This window comes from Schistocerca cancellata, chromosome 1, assembly GCF_023864275.1.
Source record: "Schistocerca cancellata isolate TAMUIC-IGC-003103 chromosome 1, iqSchCanc2.1, whole genome shotgun sequence".
Lineage (NCBI taxonomy): Eukaryota > Metazoa > Arthropoda > Insecta > Orthoptera > Acrididae > Schistocerca > Schistocerca cancellata.
This window is the reverse complement of record NC_064626.1, coordinates 516531586-516555533: the sequence shown is the minus strand read 5'-3', so window position 1 is coordinate 516555533 and position 23948 is coordinate 516531586. Positions and strand designations below refer to the sequence as shown.

At 41.7% G+C, this 23948-nt stretch overlaps 1 protein-coding gene across 1 annotated transcript in view; it reads right to left on the bottom strand.

Annotated features, from left to right (window-relative positions):
• Positions 1-23571, bottom strand: part of LOC126178550 (structural maintenance of chromosomes protein 3) — a 190674-nt gene extending 167103 nt beyond the window's left edge. Inside the window, exons 1-3 of the mRNA XM_049924540.1 lie at positions 23423-23571; positions 23259-23334; positions 2474-2512 (exon numbers count right to left, since the gene is read on the bottom strand). Coding sequence (XP_049780497.1) covers positions 2474-2512; positions 23259-23334; positions 23423-23437 — 130 coding nt within the window. The 5' untranslated portion in view covers positions 23438-23571. The remainder of the gene's footprint in view (positions 1-2473; positions 2513-23258; positions 23335-23422) is intronic.
• Positions 23572-23948: the final 377 nt, after the last annotated feature.

Genomic DNA, 23948 nt, shown 5'->3' with positions numbered 1-23948 from the left:
ATTTGTGGTAATGAATTTAATCAGTGTGTAATAGCAAATAAAAACTCATTATAAAATTGAAATTGATATCTGGCTACAAGGTAATCTAGCTATTTTCTGACAAGCTACAACCAGAAATTATATGTCAAAATATGTATTTCTGAGAGGTCTTTCCTTTGTGCTCACCCAGATAAAAGCAAAAATTAATGAACATGGTGAATTAAAACAAAAATATCACAACAGCTAAGTAGTTAAACCATAAGCATAAATGTGGACATCTGCTTAGTGGCGAAATTTGTCACTATCATTGTTATTGTTTAATTTTCTTTCAAACCACACTTTAGATGCTCGCCACTGTCAAAGTGTTATTTTAGGCTTAATGAGAGAAATAGCAACATGAAAAAATGAGTTTACTTCCCCAATTGACATTACAAGCTTATTAGATGTAGGCTCAGTGAATTTCTGTATGCTGTGTAGAATGTAAATTTGAAAGAAACTCGGGCACTACAGTATCGCTTCATGTCCTCTATCACTGCTGCCAATTTTTATGATCTACAGTGTGTGGTACAAAGTATATATGTGAGAAGTCTACGTTGTTGTTGCTATTGTATTGTGTCAGATCTGAAAACGAAAAGTTTTCAAAATGTGCTATTGTAAATTCCTTGTCCCATTTCCGAGTGACATCTGTGCCATAGCACATCATCAGCACTTCACAAAATGCTCTCACCCCTATCTGCACTCCCGTTGTTGGAGGGCCACTCACCCTCTTCACACATCCAGCAGGCAAGCTTGTCTTATGTTTGTTAGTGTGGTAGGGTGGGTGTGTTGCCTGTTGGATGACTTAGCAAGTCGCCAGCCAATAAAAGCTCACTAGCTGGAAATCTGTGTCTCCTCATAACCAAGCAATTCTTCAAGACTCAGTGTTTAAATTTAAAAGGTTGACAATTGATATTGTTGGTGCATACAGTACATTGGAAATACATGCAAAATGATGAGACTGAGTTGTAAGCAGCACTAGAAGAGGTGGCAGCTGGTCCCCTTTGTCAAGTACTGGCTGGTTCGAGAACACTTCTTGTCAACTATCTTGTTTTTCCACTGCTGCTGCAATCTAGCAGTAATAGCGTCATTGTTGCATGGTGAAGCTAAGTGTTGCAAGTTGCGCTGGCAACGCCGATCATGGATTACATGAGCATTTCCTCTCTCACGTCTGCCCTCTCCACAACGGCCTAAAATATTCACTCAACTCCATGCCACACACGTAGCCACCAACTCATTCAGTCACATCAAATGTCAGTAGGAAGGAAACGGGATGAAAACAAGTGAGATGTCAAATAATAACTTAGAATTGAGGTAAAGCTTACAAGGAGAAAGATAAAATCTGGAAATTTTTAGCACTGATCTTATGGGTCTTTCACAGGGGCTGTGGATTTATGGTGTAGCATCACAAAAAAATGTACAATCAAAAAATGTTAAATTGAAATTACACTGCAAGTGCATATATCCTTGACCAATTTTTTCCTCTTTCCAAAAACAATGTTATAACTGAAAATTTCTTAAAAGAATAAATTAAAAGAACATAGTATTACACAAAGTTTCAAACAAGAAAGTCCAGGCTTTTCAATAACGGTACTGTCACTGCTCTAACAGAAACCATTTAAGCTTTGTAATAATTCAAAATACGTTAAGAACAACAAGGCCTTCTGGTGGAGGTTCAAGCACTATGAATCAGGACCCAAAGTGTTAATTACTCTATTTGGTTTTCTTTTATATCTTTAAGCTTATTGTCTTTTGCTCCCTTTGCTCCAGCTTCTTTCGTTTCTATGCATTGCTCCTCAATTCATCATTTATACTTCAATCTTTGGTTTGACTTCACTTAACTTTTACTACTCAATTGTCCTCTCCAATGTTTCTACTATTTGTTCGCAACATCCTTTACCAGGACCACTACTGTTTCGTGTCCTGCCACTGCCAACGGTGGTGGTTTAACAATATGATACCATAAGTAACCAAAGCTGTTGTGAAGTAATTGTCATGATGTGCTGTGCAAAACCAGTAAACCCATATATGCTTACTGTGTGATGAGCTTGTCCCCCCATACACCACGTCTCACTGTTAGGAATGACCACGTGCAGGGAGGATTTTGATTTTTCATTTCCATGCACCCTTCAGAGAATTCATTCAGGATGTTGTAAACAAAGTAACAGCTGTTCAAGTTTTCAAAGAATGACTCTTGCAAGTATGTCCTGTCCTACAGTTTACCATTTGACTCAAGACACAGAATGGCAACTCTTACGTAATTACTGAGTATCCTTAATTTCCCACCCTTTTCTTCTAAATTATTTTGCCAGATGCGAATAAATCTGTTCCAACAACACGATCATGACAAAGAAAAAAAAATCTTCAGCTAAAGAAACCCAATTAGTGATATGATATATGCCAGCCGGTTTGTGACTTCTTATAAGAAGGCTACTTAAGAGCTATGAAATTGACTTACCATAAAAGAAATTACTCTTCCCTGAGCCATTCCGCCCAACTGAAAAAAAAGAACAAGTATTAAAAGTTGACTGAACACAACAAAAATTAAAATATAAAATACATACAGCCTCTGTTGAAAATATTCCTTCCTACCTTGCTCCAGAATTTTTCTTATAAGGTTACATTTCACTGACAATCTAAAATTGTATTGGCTATTTGTAATCAAGAGGATGAAAAAATGGACCTAGATGTATTTGGCAAAAATAATTCTTTGTAGCATGTAGACATGTCACTTTACATCCTTCTGGATGGAAGATCAAGTAGAATGGACTTACAATAAAGAATGTTTGGGTTTGGGATTACACTGAAATGTCATAAAGTGACACAACAATTTAGCTTTAAAAGGCATAACATACCACTCAATGGCGATCTTATCAAAATACACGTTACAGCATCTGCATCACTAATTTATAACAAACATAGCAAATCTCAACTGAAACAACTAAAATAAGAGTATGACCACTGTTTTTCCAAATTATAAGCACAAAAACAACCTGTTACACAGTTGCAGTAGTTACACTAATGTTTACACAGACTGTTCACTATGTTTTCTACATGTGTACCCTGCAAGGCACTACACACAGAGTTAAGACACAAGATATTGACTATCCATTATTCCAATTACATTTGATGGAAAAAGAATAAGGCGATGGAGAAGATGAAGCCCATATGCTGCAGCATGAGAAGCAGGAACAATGAATGGATAACATGGTGCATTACAGTATTTTGTGCCTACATAAACTGTCACCGTGAGTGAAAACTCCATTACTACAACATTTAAAAGAGTCATCTACACTATCACAAAAGCAGAACACACATATTGTGAACTAATATTAAAGCGCTCTCAGAATACATCAAACACTATCTACAGCATTATTAAAAGGACAAATAAGAACAGCGAGGCAAATGAAACTGTGTTCCTAGATAACAGCAGTTGTAAAAATAGAAACTATCTGAAATTAATGTGGCTATAAACTTCAATGACTATGTCCTCATTATGGCAACAAATACTACACTTACTAATAACAAGTAAATACAGATTTATTAGGTTTATTGTGGCAGAGGTTTTGCACAACCAACAGATTTTTGATAATGATAGAAATTGAAGCAATGAATTACAATTTGTGCCACGGCCGGGACTTGAACCTGGGTCTCCTACTAACTAGGAGATGTGCTAGCCATTACATCACTGTAGTGTGGTGGTGAACCACACCTGCAAGGACTAAGTAAGTTCGGTGCCCTCCCTAATACCAATTTCAATTTAAACCTTCAGCCCATTTTCCCCTTTTCATCTACACCTAAGGTATGGCAGGATTTCCCCTTTACATACTGAACTGGGGTACTATTCTAATGAGTCAGAGAGCCTCGGCAATAGTGTCAATGTGAGAGGGGGAAAATGGGCTTAGTTTTGCAAACATGATAGTGTTTTTTTGCAGAATATTAAAATGTGTGCTGATTTCATAGTTCCCCCCCCCCCCCCCCATAATCAGTCAAAACTACCTATTTGTGTAGTGCCATCCATAACAATTGAAATAAGAAATTTGCTTCTAAGTACAAAATCATTTTACTGGATCCAATATTTTCATTTTTTCCCTTCCTCTCTGGAAAGTGACATAGAATAAAATACTGCAAAGGGACACCCACTGAGTGGCAACAGCCGATCTTTTCAGATGAATCACATGTTCTGCTGCATCAGACAGATGGCCATGGGCATGTACGGCTCAATTGCCTGAAAGCAAACATGCTGCAACGTTCATCAGAAGGGTCCAATCCAAAGGAGGGAGCATTATGGTCTGGGAAATGATTTCATGACATTCCCTACCTTGTCATTCTGGAACTCACAATGGATCAACAGATGTATGCATCTATCCTTGGAGACCATGTCCACCCCTACACACAGTTTGTTTTTCCTGGCATGACTACATCTACCAGCAGGACAATGCAACGTGCCACACAGCCCACAGTGAACATGCATGATTCGAAGAGCACCAGGACGATATTACCGTGCTCCCCTGGCCACCAAACTTCCCAGACTTAAACCCAATCGAGACTCTGTGGACCACCTCAACATGCTGTAAGCAGCATGGAGCCTCAAACGAGAAACCTAGCACTGTTCAACGCAGTGTAGCGGCACCACCATTTAAGATAGGAAAGTTAGATTCCTGAGAACACAAGTTACAGCCAGGTGTGGCCCTGTTGACAGTAAGTTATGCGGACCAGGAGTTGTGAAGTAGAATGGAGGCCACAGGGCTGTCAAACAGCTGAAAAGAGTAAACGCAGCAGTTTGCACGGCGCAAGTTACAGGCAGAAGGGGCCCACTGGTGCAACCTAGGTGTTATGAGTATGTGACTCAGAGTGGCGTGTTAGCAAAACAGAGGCACATAGCCACATATAAATACGTGCCTGTTTTCTAACGAGGGGGATTCAAGTGTGGCAGCTCTCCTGGACAGTGGGCTGCGTCACACCACCGGCTACATGCAGCAGCATATGGGGCACCAGCGCTCCAGCCCACGACGGGTCACTGGTTCGACCCTCTGAGGCCAATGTGGGGTCCGTAGCCAGCCAGGGATGGGCCACTCAAGGCTCACTACTGCGGGCAGTCTTGTTGGCTTCCAACACACGCCAGAGGCATCCTGAGGTGAGGGCCACGGATTTAGCTGTAGGCTCGCAGGCACTTGTTGTCGCCGCGATCTTAATCACAGCACCAAAGAAGCACGCAGGGGGGCCGCCCTGTGGCTCCCAGTGAGCCGCGCTGAAGCAATAGGGACGCTGTCAAAACTCTGCGGTTGTACACGGCTGGTACATCGCAGTATGTCGCATGGGTCGCAGAGGTAGCCCTTCGGCGCCAAGCTGTTTTGCAGACAGCGAAGTGGCGTCTTCGGCATTGCGGGACCCTGTGACGTACACAGAGACGAATGTGGCACTGTAGCTGGGAGTAATAAAACACTTGAAGATCACGGCCGAGTTTTAATATGGTGCACCCTGACAGTTTCCATCCACATCCTACATTCCTCAACCACATGCCAACATCTACATTTGGCAGTGACGGCTATATTTGGTGTCAGAATAGCAAGCGTCATCTGCACAGTACGACGTTCGAGCCCACCACCTGCACTACAGTGACAAAATGTGGTTGAAATGGGACTAACTGGGAACACAATGTTAGAGTCAGGAACACAAGGTGTGTCGGAACCAGAAGTGGTATGGATTTTGTTGGAAAAGGTAGCACAATTGACAGCAGACAATATGCAGTTGAGAAGTGAATTAACATCTACGAGTGAGCGGGAAACTGCATCTGATCAGTCGTTGTTGCCTAGGGAGCTGCACCAGGAGACTGAGCCAGCTACCACAAGTGTGATTATTCCGTTTTCTGGCAAGGCATCTGAGAATTTGGAGGACTTGGAAACTTCAGCTGTGATGACTGGTTGGTCTGATGAACAGCTGTTACATGTAGCGAACGGGTGAAGCGAAGACATATGTAAGGTGTTCTCAGGCCTTAAGGAAGGCAGGACAGTTTAAGGAGTTGAAGGAGGGGCTTTTACAGAGGTACAAGAAACAGAATAGCGCTCGGTACTTTAGGGAGAGGTCGAGTACAATGGTGAAGAGACAGGAAGACGACAGAGAAATTTGCGGACAGAATAAGAGAAATTAATAAGTATACTTACGAGTTGGGTCAGAGCGATTAAGCAAATGGTATTCTGTTGCAGGAGGCCGAGCAAAGGGCACTTGATGTATTTTTGAGGGGGTTACCGGCGCATATGGCGCAGAAAGTGCGTGAAGAGACTCCGAAAGATTTGTATTCGGCCATTCAGCTAGCAATCCAATGTGAGGAAATAGTCGTGGCAACGGGGGTGTGATTGACAAACAGCGTTTACAGCGGGTATAAAATGTTATGAGTGTGGTCGTACGGAACATGTGCAAAGGCAATGTACCCAGTCACCGAGGAATAGAGGAAGGGGTGGAAATCAGCAGCATAGAGGATGGAGAAGTGGAGTTATTAGAGATGGACAATCATTAAATGGCAGAAGGGGCCCAAGACCCACCTAAGGGAGCTCCCGACTAATTTCCATGCTATAAATACGTATGCATAGGTGGCATGTTCAGTGGTAGGATCCATAGGAACTAAAAAGTTTACGATTTTGTTGGACACAGGGGCGCTAGTGTCAGTGGCTACTAACAGTTCAATGGGACGAAGAAGTTAGAACCACCACGTTATAGGCTGCATGGAGTGGGGGGCACAAGGAGGTCACACCTTTGGGCTCAGTAACAGTTGACTTTCGCATAGGAAAAGTCTGATTTAATGCATGCATGAAGGTAGTACCAAGGGTAGGCGAGGGCTATGACATGATTCTAGGAGTAGATTTCTTGCATCCACATCATGCCAAAATTGACTGTGGAACTTGGTGGAATGTTATTTCAGCAAGGGGAAACTTGCCGATGCAGAGGTGTCACGAGGGGCATTCAACGTAACGAACAAACCAATTGAGCCGCATACATTAGCATTAAGGCTTAATTCGCACGAGTGTGTGTCTAGTGGCACCGGGAAGTCGCTTTGGGTAAGTGTAGAGTCCAACCTACCCGTGGGTACAGTATGTTTTATTGAACCATTGGAGGATAATGAAGTTTTGGACCCATTAGGTTGATTTGTGAAACATAGTATTGTACGCGTACAAGAGGGAAATGACAGGCTAGTAGTCCCAGTGAACGAGGATAATTTTAGTGCTGTAGATGCGTTTGGGAAAAGGAGTTTCAGTAGCGAATTTGGATGTACCAGACGACGAAGACTGGTGTTCGAGAGGTAGGTGTAGCGATCAACCACTAACTGCTGAAAGAACCGCACTGCGTAACAAAGTTAAGCATTTGTCGTGGGAATTTAAGGATTTGTTTCTTCTGCAAGGGCCATTACCAGCAACTCCATTAGTTCAACACAGGATACCGACAGGGAATGAAGCACCTGTTTACCATAAACCATACAGAATACCGAGGTATTTGCAGCTGATTGTGGAGGATTTCATTGATCAGCAGCCTGCAAATGGTATTATAGAGCACAGCAATAGTTGTTGGGGAGCAGGCATTGTGCCTAAAAAGTCTATGAATGGAACTAAGAAATACAGGTTCTGTTGTGACTACCGATACCTCAATAATAAGACAGTAAAGGACGCATACCCCTTTCCAAACATATTGTAGACTTTGAATCACTTAGGACAGTGCCAGTAATTTTCTACGATGGATTTGACAAGTGGTTATCATCAGTTAGAGGTGGCTCCAGAGGATTGTCCAAAAACTGCTTTCTCTACTCCTGGAGGTCATTACCAGAACATCAGAATGCCATTTGGTTTGAAAAATGCTCTGGCAACGTTTCAGAGGTTGCTAGACAGTGTGTTACGGGGTTGAAACCATGGCAGTGTCTCATCTATTTGGATGACATTACAGTATTTTCAAGTAGTATGGAGCAGCATCGAAAGCGGTTAAGGGCAGTCTTTATGAGGTTAAGAGCAGCTTATTTGACGTTGAGCCTGGAGATGTGTCATTTTGCATTAGAAGAAGTGGAATATTTAGATCATATTATCACTAAGGACAGAGTGCGAACAGATCCGAGGTTGGTACAGGCTGTAAGGGATTTTCGGGAGCCGAAAACAGTTAAGGAAGTGCAATCATTCGTTGGAATTTGCAATTTCTATCAAAATTTTGTGAAGGGTTTTGCAGATTTAGCACAGCCATTGACGTGATTGTTACGGAAGGGTGTGAAATTTGAGTGGACTGAAGAGTGTCAGAAAGCATTTGACAAACTGAAAGAAGTGTTAACATCAAGTCCGGTTCTTGTGTTTCCAGATTTTGAAAAGGAATTTATTCTAGCATGTGATGCACCAAATCAAGCATTAGGGTGTGTTCTTAGTCAGGAAATTGATGGGAAAGAACATCCTGTAGCCTATGAGTCTAAGCAATCGAATGCAGCAGAGAGGAATTACTCAACAACAGAGAGGGAGATGCTTGGCGTAAACTATGGAATCACATATTTTAAATGTTACTGATATGGGAGAAGATTTCGGGTAGTGACAAATCATGATGCGTTGAAGTGGTTGTTGGGGTTGAAGGATCCATCCACTAGACTCACTAGGTGGCTGTCAGGCTTAGTGAATTCGACTACGAGGTGGCGCACAAGCCTGAGAAGAAGCACGGTAATGCGGGTGCAATGAGTAGAAAGGTGGCAAAAGTAGAAGTCACAGGTTATGACCTAGCAGTATGGCAAGAATTATAGGATGCTGACAACAATTGTAAATTGTATCAGACACAGCCACAATTTAATATGTACGACAGTCTTCTGTGCAGGGAAATGAAGTTAGGGCCAAGGGTAGTAGTGTCAGCGAAGCTGAGATGAGGTTTTAAAAGAAGCACATGATCACGTGTTATCTGGTCATGGTGGGAGTAGAGCAACAAATAGGAGAGTAGTAGAGAGGTATTGGTGGAGGGGTAGGAAAGTAGATGTGGATCAGTACGTCAAGAATTGTATACAATGTGCGCAGAAAGCAGATTTGAGTCGGAAAGGGATACAGCTACAATGACTGCCAGAAGCGACATGTCCATTTTGTGTTGGGAATTGATGTCTTAGGACCTTTCAGTTGAACACCATCAGTGAACAGATTCATTCTGAGAATAATAGACCATTTTTCAAGGTACGTGGAGATGGTGGGTATGCCAAATCAACAGGCAGCAATGGTTGCGCAAGCATTAATAAACAACTGGAGTTTGAAGTTTGGTGTATCGGAGACAATAATTACTGACCAAGGGACCAACTTCATGTCAGATTTAATGAAGGAACTGTGTAAATTGTTGAACGTAAAGAAGTTGAGGACGAGCACATTGCATCCATAGGCAAACGGAAGGACAGAACAGGTACACAGAACAACCGGGAAGATGCTGATTTTTTTATGTGAATTCTTATCACTGCCAGTGGAACAGGTATTTGAAGCATGTTGTATGCGCATACAATGCAAAAGTCCATACCAACACCGGTTTGTCTCTATTTGAGGTGAGCGAAAAATGCCGTCACCGTTTGATTTAGTGAAGTGACAGAAAGGAAGGACTGGTGAATCTGTACATCAATTCATGAGGACAATTCAGGATGTTTGGAAAAGGGTACAAAAGGCGAATATGAAGGCTTTGGAAAGGCAGAAAGACACAGTGAAGCGGAAAGGAAGTTTATCGCAGTACAGAGTAGGGCAATGGGTAATGCTATCCAGCCCCTATACGCCAAAAGGGAAAAACGAAGAAGCTTGTCACGAGGTATCAAGGGCCAGTACCAAGCAGTTGAAACCACATCCCCCATTAATGTTAAGCTTCAGCTGCCAACTAGAACAACTATAGTACACATTGGGCAGCTGCGGTCATTTAAGGGTTGTCCGGATGTGATCCCAGGCATTTCACAGGAAGGGAAGAGGAAGAAAGAGAGAGTGGAGAGAGGTGTTAAGCGCAGGGAAAACCATGATGATAGAGTACAGCATGATGTACTGTATGCTTTGCGATCCAGAAAGTAGTAGAGTATTTGTAGGTTTTTGTTTTCTTGTTACGTATCATTGGGTTTGGGTAGATTAATTAGGCATTGTATTTTCATATGTTACATGTGTTAGCGAGTACTGTGAGCCTGCTGCGGACAGCAGACTTTTTGAAGAGGGAGGAATGGTGATGGTGATCACTGTCCTAAGGTCACTGAAAAGGGGAGCATTGAGCAAGTTGGTAGAAGTAAAAAATTGAGGAGGTATTGCTGATCTCAGCAGTTAACAGCCGGTATGCCGAGATGACTAGGGAGGAATTACGGAGCTGCCATAGAGGGAAGATAACGGTATGTCCAGCCAGGGAGATAAGCACCAATCCAGACACGTGCACGGTGCAGTTATTTTTAGCCCAGAGGAAAGAAATACACTGTCCAAGGGACATTGGGAGCCAAAATTGAGCTTGCAATGGGTCGGGATGCATCGGATCTTCTCCACCTATGAAAATTTGATAGTAGTAGCAAGTTGTTTTGAGCAGGGAGTATTTGCAGAAGCGAAACATATAAAGGTTGAGGGGATTGGAATTTTAATCAATGGAACTCCGTGTAACATAATACGACCAACCTTCCATCTGCCAGCGTCAATTTCAGGAGTTGTGCAATCGAATGTTACACAGCCACAGCTGTACTGGCCAGAGGCAACTTCAGAGTTTGTACCAAGGCAGAATCTGACCTTGTTAAATCAAACTCTGGAGTCATGTCTGTTGAGATCCGTAAACCAGTTCATTTCAGAGCAAGAGGTGCGCATATCAGCCAAACGGCTTGTGCAGCATGTTGCTCAATATAGGGAAAGGCAACGACAAGTAATGTTTGTTTTGAGCACCTCTGTTCCAAGTGCCATCACAGCCTTAACTTTGTTGTGTGTTGTTTTCATTCTGATCAGGTGGAGAGCCAATTCCAAGAGGGAACCGACAGTAGTCCAAATCCCAGTGGACTGGATACCAAGGGCGTAAGACGAGTAGTTAAGGGATTGATCGAGCATTAAGTGGAGTGATCATCCAGTAAGAAATTTTTACATTTTGTCTCATATCATGTGTTTAAGAGGACTAGACCACATCTATGTTTTCTAATACTAGTAGTAAATATGTCATAAGTACGTGCTGACCCAAACAAGTTTAAGAGTAGTTAGAGTTCGGTCAGGGGACTGGGTCTTTACGAAGGGGGGAATAATGTAGTGGCACCACCGTTTAAGATAGGAAAGTTAGATTTGGGGCAATATTTCTGAGTGCGCAAGTTACAGCCAGGTGCGGGCCTGTTGACAGTAAGTTACGCTGACCAGCAGTTGCGAAGTAGAATGGAGGCCAAAGGGCTGTTGAACTGCTGAAAAGAGTAAATGCAGTGCTTTGCATGGCGCAAGTTACAGACAGAAGGGGCCCACTGGCGCAACCTAGGTGTTATGAGTATGTGACTCAGAGTGGTGCGTTAACAAAACAGAGGTGCACAGCCGCGTATAAATAGATGCTGGTTTTCTAACAAGGGGGATTCAAGTGTGGCAGCTCTCCTGGACGGTGGGGTGTGTCACACCACCTGCTACATGCAGCAGCAGATGGGACGCCAGCGTTCCAGTACATGGCGGGTTGCTGGTTCAACCCTTTGAGGCCAACGCAGGGTCTGTAGCCAGCCAGTGTCGGGCCACTTGACGGCCCGCTACCGCGTCGTCAAAACTCCGCGGCTGTACACAGCCAGCACGCTGCAGTACGTTGCACAGGTTGCCGAGGTAGCCCTTCTGCGCCAAGCTGTTTTGCAGACAGCGAAGTGGCGTCCTCGGCATTGCGGGACCCTGTGATGTACACAGAGAGGAATGTGGCACTGTAGCTCGGAATAATAAAACACTTGAAGATCACGGCCGAGTTTTAATACGGTGCATCCTGACAGTTTCCAGCCACATCCTACATTCCTCCACCGCACGCCAACATCTACATTTAGCAGTGATGGATACAACAGGCTGTAAGCAGCATGGATCCTCAAACAAGAAACCTAGCACTGTTCAATGCAGCATTGGATTCAGCATGGCTCCATATCCATGTCAGTACCTTCCAGAACCAACTAACTGTCTTCCTGCAAATCTTGCAGCTGCACACACTGCAAAAGATAATTGTTCAGGCTTTTGACAGGTGGTCACATGAATGTGACTGGACAGTTTATCTGCCACACTATCATTTTACTAGCACATTCGGTGGGACACGCATATAAAATTTGAGAAATGTGTTGCGAATATATTAAGTGGTAAATTAAAATGTCATACCTGATGTTGATGTATTGTGCAAACAGCAAATATCTAGTAAGGGATAAAAGTTTTCCCTTTTATCATTTCGTGGGAGGTGTGTCTGTGAGAAAAAGTTTTGCAAGGATTTGACATTATGTGCAATGTTTGCTGGAAGTCACCAAGTGTTTTCATTCTCAAATACTGGATGAATATAATCTGGGTAAGGATAATTTGCATGCCAAGCTATGCTGCCACAAGATATGAACACAGTTTTTAACGAAATATTGAAAATAAAATTTTTGTTACTCCTGGAAGCCATCAGACAGCCAACTGGGATTGTTCACCAGGCTAGGTGTTTAACTATCATCAGTAAAAATGCAGAAAAAAGTTCTCATTCAGCAAAAGTGAACAATAAGAATATGGTGTGAAGTAGATAAAGTGATGTCATACACAGGTCTCTTCCAACTATATGGAAATAATTTCCATATATACACTCATGCTCATAAATTAAGGATAATTGCACACAACATGGCACTACATAAAACTGGCACTAATAGCATAAGCACATAGGGAACACACACGACACAGATCTGTAAGTCCACGGTATTGCTGATAACTTGAGAAAACCATCCTGAAACACATGTCCTACAAAACGCCATTGTTTCCTGCCCATGTAGCCCGACATCAATATTGGATATGATCACCGTGCACATGTACACAGGCCACACAGCGGGTTGGCGTACTCTGGATCAGGTGGTCGAGCAGCTGCTGGGGTATAGCCTCCCATTCTTGAACCAGTGCCTGTCGGAGCTCCTGAAGTGTCCTAAGGGTTTGAAGATGTGCAGCGATACGTCGACCGAGCATCCCAGACTTGCTCGATGGGGTTTATGTCTGGAGAACAGGCAGGCCACTCAAACATACTGGTGCAAAATGACGTCCCGTTACACCTGATCTGTTTCAGTTCCTTTGTCAAAGACATGCAGGGGTATATGTGCACCAAACATAATCCCACCCCACACCATCAAACCACGACCTCCATACAGGTCCCTTTTAAGGACATTAAGGGGTTGGTATCTGGTTCCTGGTTCACACCAGATGAAAACCCAGCAAGAATTACTGTTCAGACCTGGACTTGTCCGTGAACATAATCTGGGACCACTGTTCCAATGACCATGTACTGTGTTCTTGACACCAGGCTTTACGGGCTCTCCTGTGACCAGGGGTCAGGGGAATGCACCTTACAGGTCTCTGGGCGAATAAACCATGTCTGTTTAGTTGCCTGTAGACTGTGTGTCTGGAGACAACTGTTCCAGTGGCTGCAGTAAGGTCCCAAGTAAGGCTACCTGCAGTAATCTGTGACTGTCTGCGGGCACTGATGATGAGATATCATTCTTCTTGTAGTGTTGTACACTGCGGATGTCCTGTACTGTAGCGCCTGAACACGTTTCCTGTCTGCTGGAATCATTGCCATAATCTTGAGATCACACTTTGTGGCACACGGAGGGCCTGTGCTATGACCTGCTGTGTTTGACAATGCTCCCGTTGCCCTAGTATTCTACCCCGCATAACGTCATCAATATGTGTTCTTTGAGCCATTTTCAACACACTGTCACCATTAGCTTGACTGAAAACGTCTGCACACTTAATAGCTGCACCGTACTCTGACATGCACAAACACACCTTTGCATATGTGGACTGCTGCCAGCACCACCGTGCGACGACCGCAAGTCAAATGCACAGCATTGTCATACCACGGGCTGATTTAAACCCGCAAACCACCCACCAGAGCATTGTTTCACCATGTATCAGTATTATCCTTAATTTATGAGCGTGAGTTTGCTTTTGTTTCATGATTATATTTTGAGGTAGTGCTTAGTGACACTTGATTTGCTTGGTTATTTTAATAAGAAAACCTAACAAACAGGGACGGAGGTTTCAGCTTACATAATGCTTGGGATCTGGCACTCAATTTATTAAGATCTTGCCAGACATTACATCCATCAGAGCAAAAAAATGTTGAAGACATTTGTGTTTCATGGAATATCAGGGCAAGCTCTGAAAATAAGAGCATCAAAAGGCATAGGAAGTATCAAAATCGAACTCTGCTACAAATGGCAGTGCGAGACCAACATTCACATTGTGGTTGGAGTCCAGGCAACAAATATACATAATAAAATGGCTCTGAGCACTATGGGACTTAAATATACATAATAGCAAGACTCTCAGCATCCGAAGATGGGTGGGTCAGTTGCTCAAATATTATGCATAAAATGAAAACAATAACCTAGCAGAACAACCTAAAACATGAGAGACCACAACATAAATAATTTATAATTTAAATGAGCGAGATTGTTGAGTTCTCTATGACAGCTGTGTTGAGAAATAATACACTATTTTATCTGAAAACTTCATCACTTTAAGGGGCCAGGGGGGCGATAGTACTTCACTCCTGAAATCTTGGTTGTGGTGACATATACAACTGTAGCACAGCTGAAGGACAAGGTATAAGCAGAGAATTATTACATAGTAAATTTAAAAAAGTAAGGAGTGGGATTGGTAGTGGGAGAACAAAACACAATCCTACACTATGAAGGAACCTCAAAATATTAATTAAATCTTGTCTAAATATAAGCTTCTTCAAGACAATTAAATTAACAATGAAATAAAATACGTAGGGGCTCCACTCAATGTGGCCACACAAACATATGTCACAATTCCATTGAAATTGCACCCTGTAATTTGTGACGTTCGATGGGGCAACACTGCGCTCTGGAACAAAAGTGTGTTTCCACATGTTGCTGTGGCTGGACTCAGTGTTCCGTGACAATATATGACTATTCTGTCGAAGCGCATGTGTTTCTTGTGAAACAATATTGAATTACTGGTTCCATTAAAACATGTTAGGGAATGTTTGTTGAACTGTTAGGTGACCAGCGTACACTGTCTAAATGCTGCATGCAAAAGATAGTGAACAAGATGGGGAGCAGTGGAACAGTCTTGGATCTTCACAGTGGTGGATGGCCGCCATTGTCGGGGAAAAAAAAGTGACTGAAGTGAAACAATGACTATTGGCCTCTCCTGCAAAGTCTGTTCAATGTTCATCTCAGGAATGTGGAATGTCATGGAGAACATGTTACAGAGCTGTGAAGAAAGCCAGCATGTATCCATACAGGTTTATAGTTGTTCAGGAACTAAATGTCTATGATGCAGACAAATGCATTACACTTCGCCTTTGGCTTCAGCAATTTATTGCTCAGATGCCAGGAATATTGCAGCACACATGGTTCAGTGATGAGGCATGGTTCTACCTCTCTGGCTATGTAAACTCTTAGAATAAATACTTGTGGAGTAATGAAAATCAAAATGCACTGGTCGAGCAACCCTTGCATTCACAAAAGATCTGTGCGTCCTGTGCAATGTCACAGTGTCGTATCATTGGACCAATTTTTTTGAGTCTACTGTGCCAAGTGGAGTTTACATCGGAATGTTTCGGGAGGCTGTGAACTAGCTGGTGGATGAAGAACTTAACCTCGACTGCTACCAACAGGATGGCGCCACATGCCACACATCTCGAGTGATCATAGCTGACATCAAATCATTTTTCCCTGGCAGAGTGATTTTGAAAGGACTGTGGCAACCAAGTAACCTGATTTAATACCACCTGGCTTTTTTCTCGGGTTGGCCTAAAAGGCATGGTCTACAGGAACAAACCACACAATTTGGAAAATTTAAAAGAGAATATCATCCATGAAATCCAGGCAATGACACTACAGGTTCTGGCAGCAACATTTGAGAATCTCAATGTCATGTTCAATTTTGTTTACAAGTTGAAGGCAGTCACTTCCAGCACCTTTTGTGATTCACCTTTATTTTCCCATCAACAAGATATGACATGTTCATTTCATTTCCTGGTTTTTATGCAAAGCCTTTGAGTGTGAATTAAACAAATGTTTGTTTGTGGGCCTCCTTCAAATGGGACACGCTGTATTATCACAAGCACAAAAGAATATTATGTACAGCTACATACGTACTCTGTAAACCGCTGTGAAGTGCATAACGGATGGTACTTAACACAGTGCCACATTTTAGAGCTTCTTTCGGCTCCATCTACTTATGGAATGCACGAAGAATGGCTGCTTAAATCCCATTAATCTAACCTTACCTTCATAGTCCTGACAGAGCAATACGCCAGGGATGAAGAATACCTACAGATTCTTAACAATGGTTCTTCAAAAATCAGACAATTGCATGTGGTGATTGGTGTCTATCTTCAAGGGTCTGCCAATTCAAGTTTTTCAACACTTCTGTTACAATCACCCACAAGCCAAGCAAACTTGTGACCATTCATGCTGTACCTCTTTGTATATATGTTTAATATCCCCTGTCACTTCTATTTGGTATGGGTCACACACACCTAAGCAATATTCTAAAATGTAAAGCAAGAGTGACTTGTAAGCAGACTCATTTATAGACTGACTGACTGCCAATGAACTGAAGTCTGCCACTTGTCTTACCTACAAATGAGCCTATGTGATCATTCAATTTCATATCCCCTTAAACTGTTACACTCAGGAATTTGAATGCATTGACTAACTACAGTTTTGATAGTCCGCAGCTTGTGGTCTTGCAATAGTGTTCTCGCTTTCTGCACGCGGGTGTCCCGGGTTCGATTCCCGGCGGGGTCAGGGATTTTCTCTGCCTCGTGATGACTGGGTGTAGTGTGTTCTCCATTATCATTTCATCATTGACTCGCAAGTCGCCAAAGTGGCGTCAACTAAAAAGGACTTGCAATACGGCGGCCGAACTTCCCCGCCAACAATGCCATACGATCATTTCATTTCATTTGTGATTAACTGATACTGTGGTCACAGGATACCACTTTTCTGTTTTGTGAAGTGTACAATTTTACATTTTTAACATTTAAAGCAAGTTACCAATCTTGGCCCCCCCATGAACCATGGACCTTGCCGTTGGTGGGGAGGCTTGCGAGCCTCAGCGATACAGATAGCCGTACCGTAGGTACAACCACAACGGAGGGGTATCTGCTGAGAGGCCAGACAAATGTGTAGTACCTGAAGAGGGGCAGCAGCCTTTTCAGTAGTTGCAAGGGCAACAGTCTGGATGATTGACTGATCTGGCCTTGTAACAATAACCAAAACGGCCTTGCTGTGCTGGTACTGCGAACGGCTGAAAGCAACGGGAAACTACGGCTGTAATTTTTCCCGAGGGCATGCAGCTTTACTGTATGATTAAATGATGATGGCGTCCTCTTGGGTAAAATATTCCGGAGGTAAAATAGTCCCCCATTCGGATCTCCGGGCGGGGACTACTCAAGAGGATGTCATTATCGGGAGAAAGAAAACTGGCGTTCTACGGATCGGAGCGTGGAATGTCAGATCCCTTAATCGGGCAGGTAGGTTAGAAAATTTAAAACGGGAAATGGATAGGTTAAAGTTAGATATAGTGCGAATTAGTGAAGTTCGGTGGCAGGAGGAACAAGACTTTTGGTCAGGTGATTACAGGGTTATAAATACAAAATCAAATAGGGGTAATGCAGGAGTAGGTTTAATAATGAATAAAAAAATAGGAATGCAGGTAAGCTACTACAAACAGCATAGTGAACGCATTATTGTGGCCAAGATAGATACGAAGCCCACACCTACCACAGTAGTACAAGTTTATATGCCAACTAGCTCTGCAATGACAAAGAAATTGAAGAAATGTATGATGAAATAAAAGAAATTATTCAGATAGTGAATGGAGACGAAAATTTAATAGTCCTGGGTGACTGGAATTCGAGTGTAGGAAAAGGGAGAGAAGGAAACGTAGCAGGTGAATATGGATTGGGGCTAAGAAATGAAAGAGGAAGCCGGCTGGTAGAATTTTGCACAGAGCACAACTTAATCATAGCTAACACTTGGTTTAAGAATCATGATAGAAGGTTGTATACATGGAAGAACCCTGGAGATACTAAAAGGTACCAGATAGATTATATAATGGTAAGACAGAGATTTAGAAACCAGGTTTTAAATTGTAAGACATTTCCAGGGGCAGATGTGGACTCTGACCACAATCTATTGGTTATGACCTGTAGATTAAAACTGAAGAAACTGCAAAAAGGTGGGAATTTAAGGAGATGGGACCTGGATAAACTGAAAGAACCAGAGGTTGTACAGAGTTTTAGGGAGAGCATAAGGGAACAATTGACAGGAATGGGGGAAAGAAATACAGTAGAAGAAGAATGGGCAGCTTTGAGGGATGAAGTAGTGAAGGCGGCAGAGGATCAAGTAGGTAAAAAGACGAGGGCTAGTAGAAATCCTTGGGTAACAGAAGAAATATTGAATTTAATTGATGAAAGGAGAAAATATAAAAATGCAGTAAATGAATCAGGCAAAAAGGAATACAAACGTCTCAAAAATGAGATAGACAGGAAGTGCAAAATGGCTAAGCAGGGATGGCTAGAAGACAAACGTAAGGATGTAGAGGCTTATCTCACTTGGGGTAAGATCGATACTGCCTACAGGAAAATTAAAGAGACCTTTGGAGATAAGAGAATCACTTGTATGAGCATCAAGAGCTCAGATGGAAACCCAGTTCTAAGCAAAGAAGGGAAAGCAGAAAGGTGGAAGGAGTATATATAGGGTCTATACAAGGGCGATGTACTTGAGGACAATATTATGGAAATGGAAGAGGATGTAGATGAAGATGAAATGGGAGATACGATACTGCGTGAAGAGTTTGACAGAGCACTGAAAGACCTGAGTCGAAACAAGGCCCCCGGAGTAGACAACATTCCATTGGAACTACTGATGGCCTTGGGAGAGCCAGTCCTGACAAAACTCTACCATCTGGTGAGCAAGATGTATGAAACAGGCGAAATTCCCTCAGACTCCAAGAAGAATATAATAATTCCAATCCCAAAGAAAGCAGGTGTTGACAGATGTGAAAATTACCGAACAATCAGTTTAATAAGCCACAGCTGCAAAATACTAACACGAATTCTTTACAGACGAATGGAAAAACTAGTAGAAGCCGACCTCGGGGAAGATCAGTTTGGATTCCGTAGAAATACTGGAACACGTGAGGCAATACTGACCTTACGACTTATCTTAGAACAAAGATTAAGGAAAGGCAAACCTACGTTTCTAGCATTTGTAGACTTAGAGAAAGCTTTTGACAATGTTGACTGGAATACTCTCTTTCAAATCCTAAAGGTGGCAGGGGTAAAATACAGGGAGCGAAAGGCTATTTACAATTTGTACAGAAACCAGATGGCAGTTATAAGAGTCGAGGGACATGAAAGGGAAGCAGTGGTTGGGAAGGGAGTGAGACAGGGTTGTAGCCTCTCCCCGATGTTTTCAATCTGTATATTGAGCAAGCAGTAAAGGAAACAAAAAAAAAATTCGAAGAAGGTATTAAAATCCATGGAGAAGAAATAAAAACTTTGAGGTTCGCCGATGACATTGTAATTCTGTCAGAGACAGCAAAGGACTTGGAAGAGCAGTTGAATGGAATGGATGGTGTCTTGAAGGGAGGATATAAGATGAACATCAACAAAAGCAAAACAAGGATAATGGAATGTAGTCGAATTAAGTAAGGTGATGTTGAGGGTATTAGATTAGGAAATGAGACACTTAAAGTAGTAAAGGAGTTTTGCTATTTGGGGAGCAAAATAACTGATGATGGTCGAAGTAGAGAGGATATAAAATGTAGACTGGCAATGGCAAAGAAAGCGTTTCTGAAGAAGAGAAATTTGTTAACATCGAGTATAGATTTAAGTGTCAGGAAGTCATTTCTGAAAGTATTTGTATGGAGTGTAGCCTTGTATGGAAGTGAAACCTGGACGGTAAATAGTTTTGACAAGAAGAGAATAGAAGCTTTCGAAATGTGGTCCTACAGGAGAATGCTGAAAATTAGATGGGTAGATCACATAACTAATGAGGAAGTATTGAATAGGATTGGGGAGAAGAGAAGTTTGTGGCACAACTTGACCAGAAGAAGGGATCGGTTGGTAGGACATGTTCTGAGGCATCAAGGGATCACCAATTTAGTATTGGAGGGCAGCGTGGAGGGTAAAAATCGTAGGGGGAGACCAAGAGATGAATACACTAAGCAGATTCAGAAGGATGTAGGTTGCAGTAGGTACTGGGAGATGAAGAAACTTGCACAGGATAGAGTAGCATGGAGAGCTGCATCAAACCAGTCTCAGGACTGAAGACCACAACAACAACCAATCTTGGCGCCACTCTGAAATGTTATTGGGTCGACAAAAGCGTCCCATCCCATGCATCGGCTTTGACCCATGACATAAGGGTGTTGTCATGTGGGTCGTCATGACGGCCCGGAATTTGGTTTGTGAGTGTGGCGTGTTTCTAGATGTCGTCGTGTTGTGGTTTGTTGTGCTCTCTGGTGGTATGTTCAGGGTTTTCATTTATGTGGTGTAATGGGCTCAGTTTGCTTTTGCTCATTATCCAGGATTGTTAGTGTGTCGGCTGTGTTTGTAGTGGAATTCGTTTCAGTGAGTTAACGATTCTGTGTGAATGTTAATTTAGTGTTGTTCGCTGTACGTTGTGTGGTAATTTTAGTAAAATTAATCGGTTGTTGTTTTTGTTCAGGAATGGATATAACGGATAAAATTAACAGTGTGCAAGTCAAGGGAAGTGTTTGATCCCAATGTGTGGCTGTGTATGTTGGTACTGCTATCGGGACACGTTTTTGCGCTATATAGGCCAAAGGAAGTGTTTGATCCTAATTTATGGGATAGGGAACTGCTGTTGAGCTATATAGGTCAAGGGAAGTGTCCAATTCCAGATGATATTGTGTTTAGTGGTATTTGGGGAGTTTTGTGATGTCGGTTTTTTTCGTCTTTTTGTGTGGTTTTGTATGGGGGTGGGTGTCTAAATTTGTTTATATTTAGTTTGGCCCCCACCCAAAAACACCCCATTTCCCGCACTTGTCCCGTTAGTGTCATTAGGCTTTTTGTGGAAAGTGTGTGTGTTTGTTTTTCGATGTATTTTCGTCCTCATATTGTGTACGTAACGACTTTATATGTGCCATATTGGAATCGTGGTTTATGGTCGTTTCCGCCATATTTGTGATGTCATGGGTCAAAGCAGATGGGTGGGATAGGACGCTTCCGTATTTCCATCTTATCAAGATCTGACCGGATACTTGTGCAACTTTTTTCAGACAGCAGCTCGACAACTGATGTGAATATCGACATTAGCCGCCAGACTATTAATATGCATGAACAACAAGGGCCTCGATACATTTCACTGGTGTATGCCTGCAGTTAGTTCTACTTCTGTTAATGACTCTCAATCCAAGATAACATGCCGTGTCCTCCCTATCAAGAAATCCTCAACCCAGTCACAAATTTCATTTTATACCCCATGCAATCATACAAATTTTACTTCAGCTATAGAGCTGTTAAAATGAAGCCAGTATATTAACACACCAGAACACTCAAATTATCAAACCTGTTACCTAATGAGCCCAAATAATTGCACAAATCTTATCAAGATATCACATCTTCACACTCTGCAGAAAGCAATGACCTGCTCTTGAATTTCTGTATCATACATATTACAGAAAAAAAAATTTTTAAATTTCTGACCATGTTATGCACAGGGAACTAATAATACCAAACACAAGCATGAATCCATTACCCTCTATAAAATCAAAGTACCTCACTAGCAAACTAGCATAAACTTTTCCGATCACAACCCTACACACAGTGAGCAATGTCGTATGACTCGCTGAAATTCCTAATAAACAACTTCAAAAAATAAACGCCTAAACCAAGACTGTGCCACCAAATACAAGCCATCTACAAATATGACAGGATTCAAAAACACTGCACACCATGACATCATGGAACACAGGTCAAAGCTGATGAGTGCAATCGCAATTTTCGATAGACCTGACTTCTCTCAGGACTTTTACAGTCATGATTATTTATGTGATAAGACATTTTTGAAACAATCTCTTGCCATAGCACTATTGCAAAGAAGTAATCATAAATAAAAAACAAAAGTTCAACAATTGTTGTTTATAGATAGGAGTTAATGGCAAAGATGAGCTACTAATATCAGAAAGATTGCAACAACATGTTCAAGTAGAGACTGTTATTCACAGGCACATTTCATATTCATAAATTTTCAACTTAAACATGTTGCTAAACATTCCTAACAGCAGAATATCAATTCTGGAAGACAACATCTGTAACATCAGGGCCCTATGTTCCAGAAGGAATAACAGGAACTAAGCCGAGTTAGTCAAATCACATTGGTAACACTAAGTGGTGGTGGCAGAAAGGCACAAACATTTGATGCTGTTTAACTAGATAATCAATTTACAAGGACAAAAATGAAAACTGAAATTTACCTAATGTGTTTAACTTCACAAATGCTGTTACATAGCTGATAAACAATGAGAAAATACAGCAGGAAATGTTTTAAGGTTAAATCCTTGCTAAGTAAAAAAGTTATTTACATGTACCATGTCATGATTAACACTTATTCAAATAGTTTGGAGAACAAATTGTAAAACATGAAAACATCAGAGTTAACATCAGATCCTGGAACTTCTGAATTACTCCTTCCATTATGAATGAGAATACTTGTAATACATATTACTGAAATTAAATAATGACACATCATAAAAATGATTAATTCATTACAATTTGTTCCTGGAACTACTAAAACGACTGAAAACAATGACACAATACTCCACTTGGACTTTCAATTACAGCTCTATAGCACATAGCAACACAATTAGAAAAAAGTTAATGATCTAATTTCCGTCTAGCAACAAAACGAACATGTCGTAAATGAGATCATAACTAATAAGGCATTAAGCAGACGGCTATTGCTAAGTTTGCGACTTTCAGCGTGCATTTACACATACTACAACAGAAGCAACATATTCAGTAACATGACAGTTTCTCGCGTTGTACATTTTACTCAATAAGAAGCTTTTACTACTCACCTACTACATTATGTCTGGGATCGAAAGGTTCAACAACTGTTTGTTCCCTGTAACTTTTGAATCCCTGTATAATAACCTAAAACAATAAAATTTATTCATGTAACTTTCCACAGAAGTGTACAAATAAACAAACAATGTTCTCCGTCATAATAACAAGTATTAACCTGTTTAATATACATATTAACAACTGTAAATACTACAGTAAACTACGACACATAACACAACATTAACATGTCAATATAAACAAACACAACACCCAAACGCCATATTGAAACAAAGTTTAGCTTGTGCGCTCCTTCAGTGCACGTATTGCGCGCGGGAAGTGCTTCCATTGGCGGTCAACCATTGGCAATAACATCTGTGGAAGAAACTGTGAAAATCGCAGTATTTTATAGCTTTGAGGGTGATGCTACGAATTTCGTTATTGTCTTGCATATGCAGACAGTCTCCGTAACACTGAGGATATACCATCACCCACAGCCCGAAGTCCTGTTGACAAAAATATCCAACATTCTCCTAAATTGATTAAAGGAACGGTTCTAATTTACAGCCTCATAACCGAATCTGAACATAATCTGAGCACCCACGAATATAGTAGTAGTAGTAGTAGTAGTAGTAGCTTTATTCATCCGTAGATCTCTTTTTACAAAGATATAGGACAAGTCAAAGTATTTACAAATTTAGATCAAT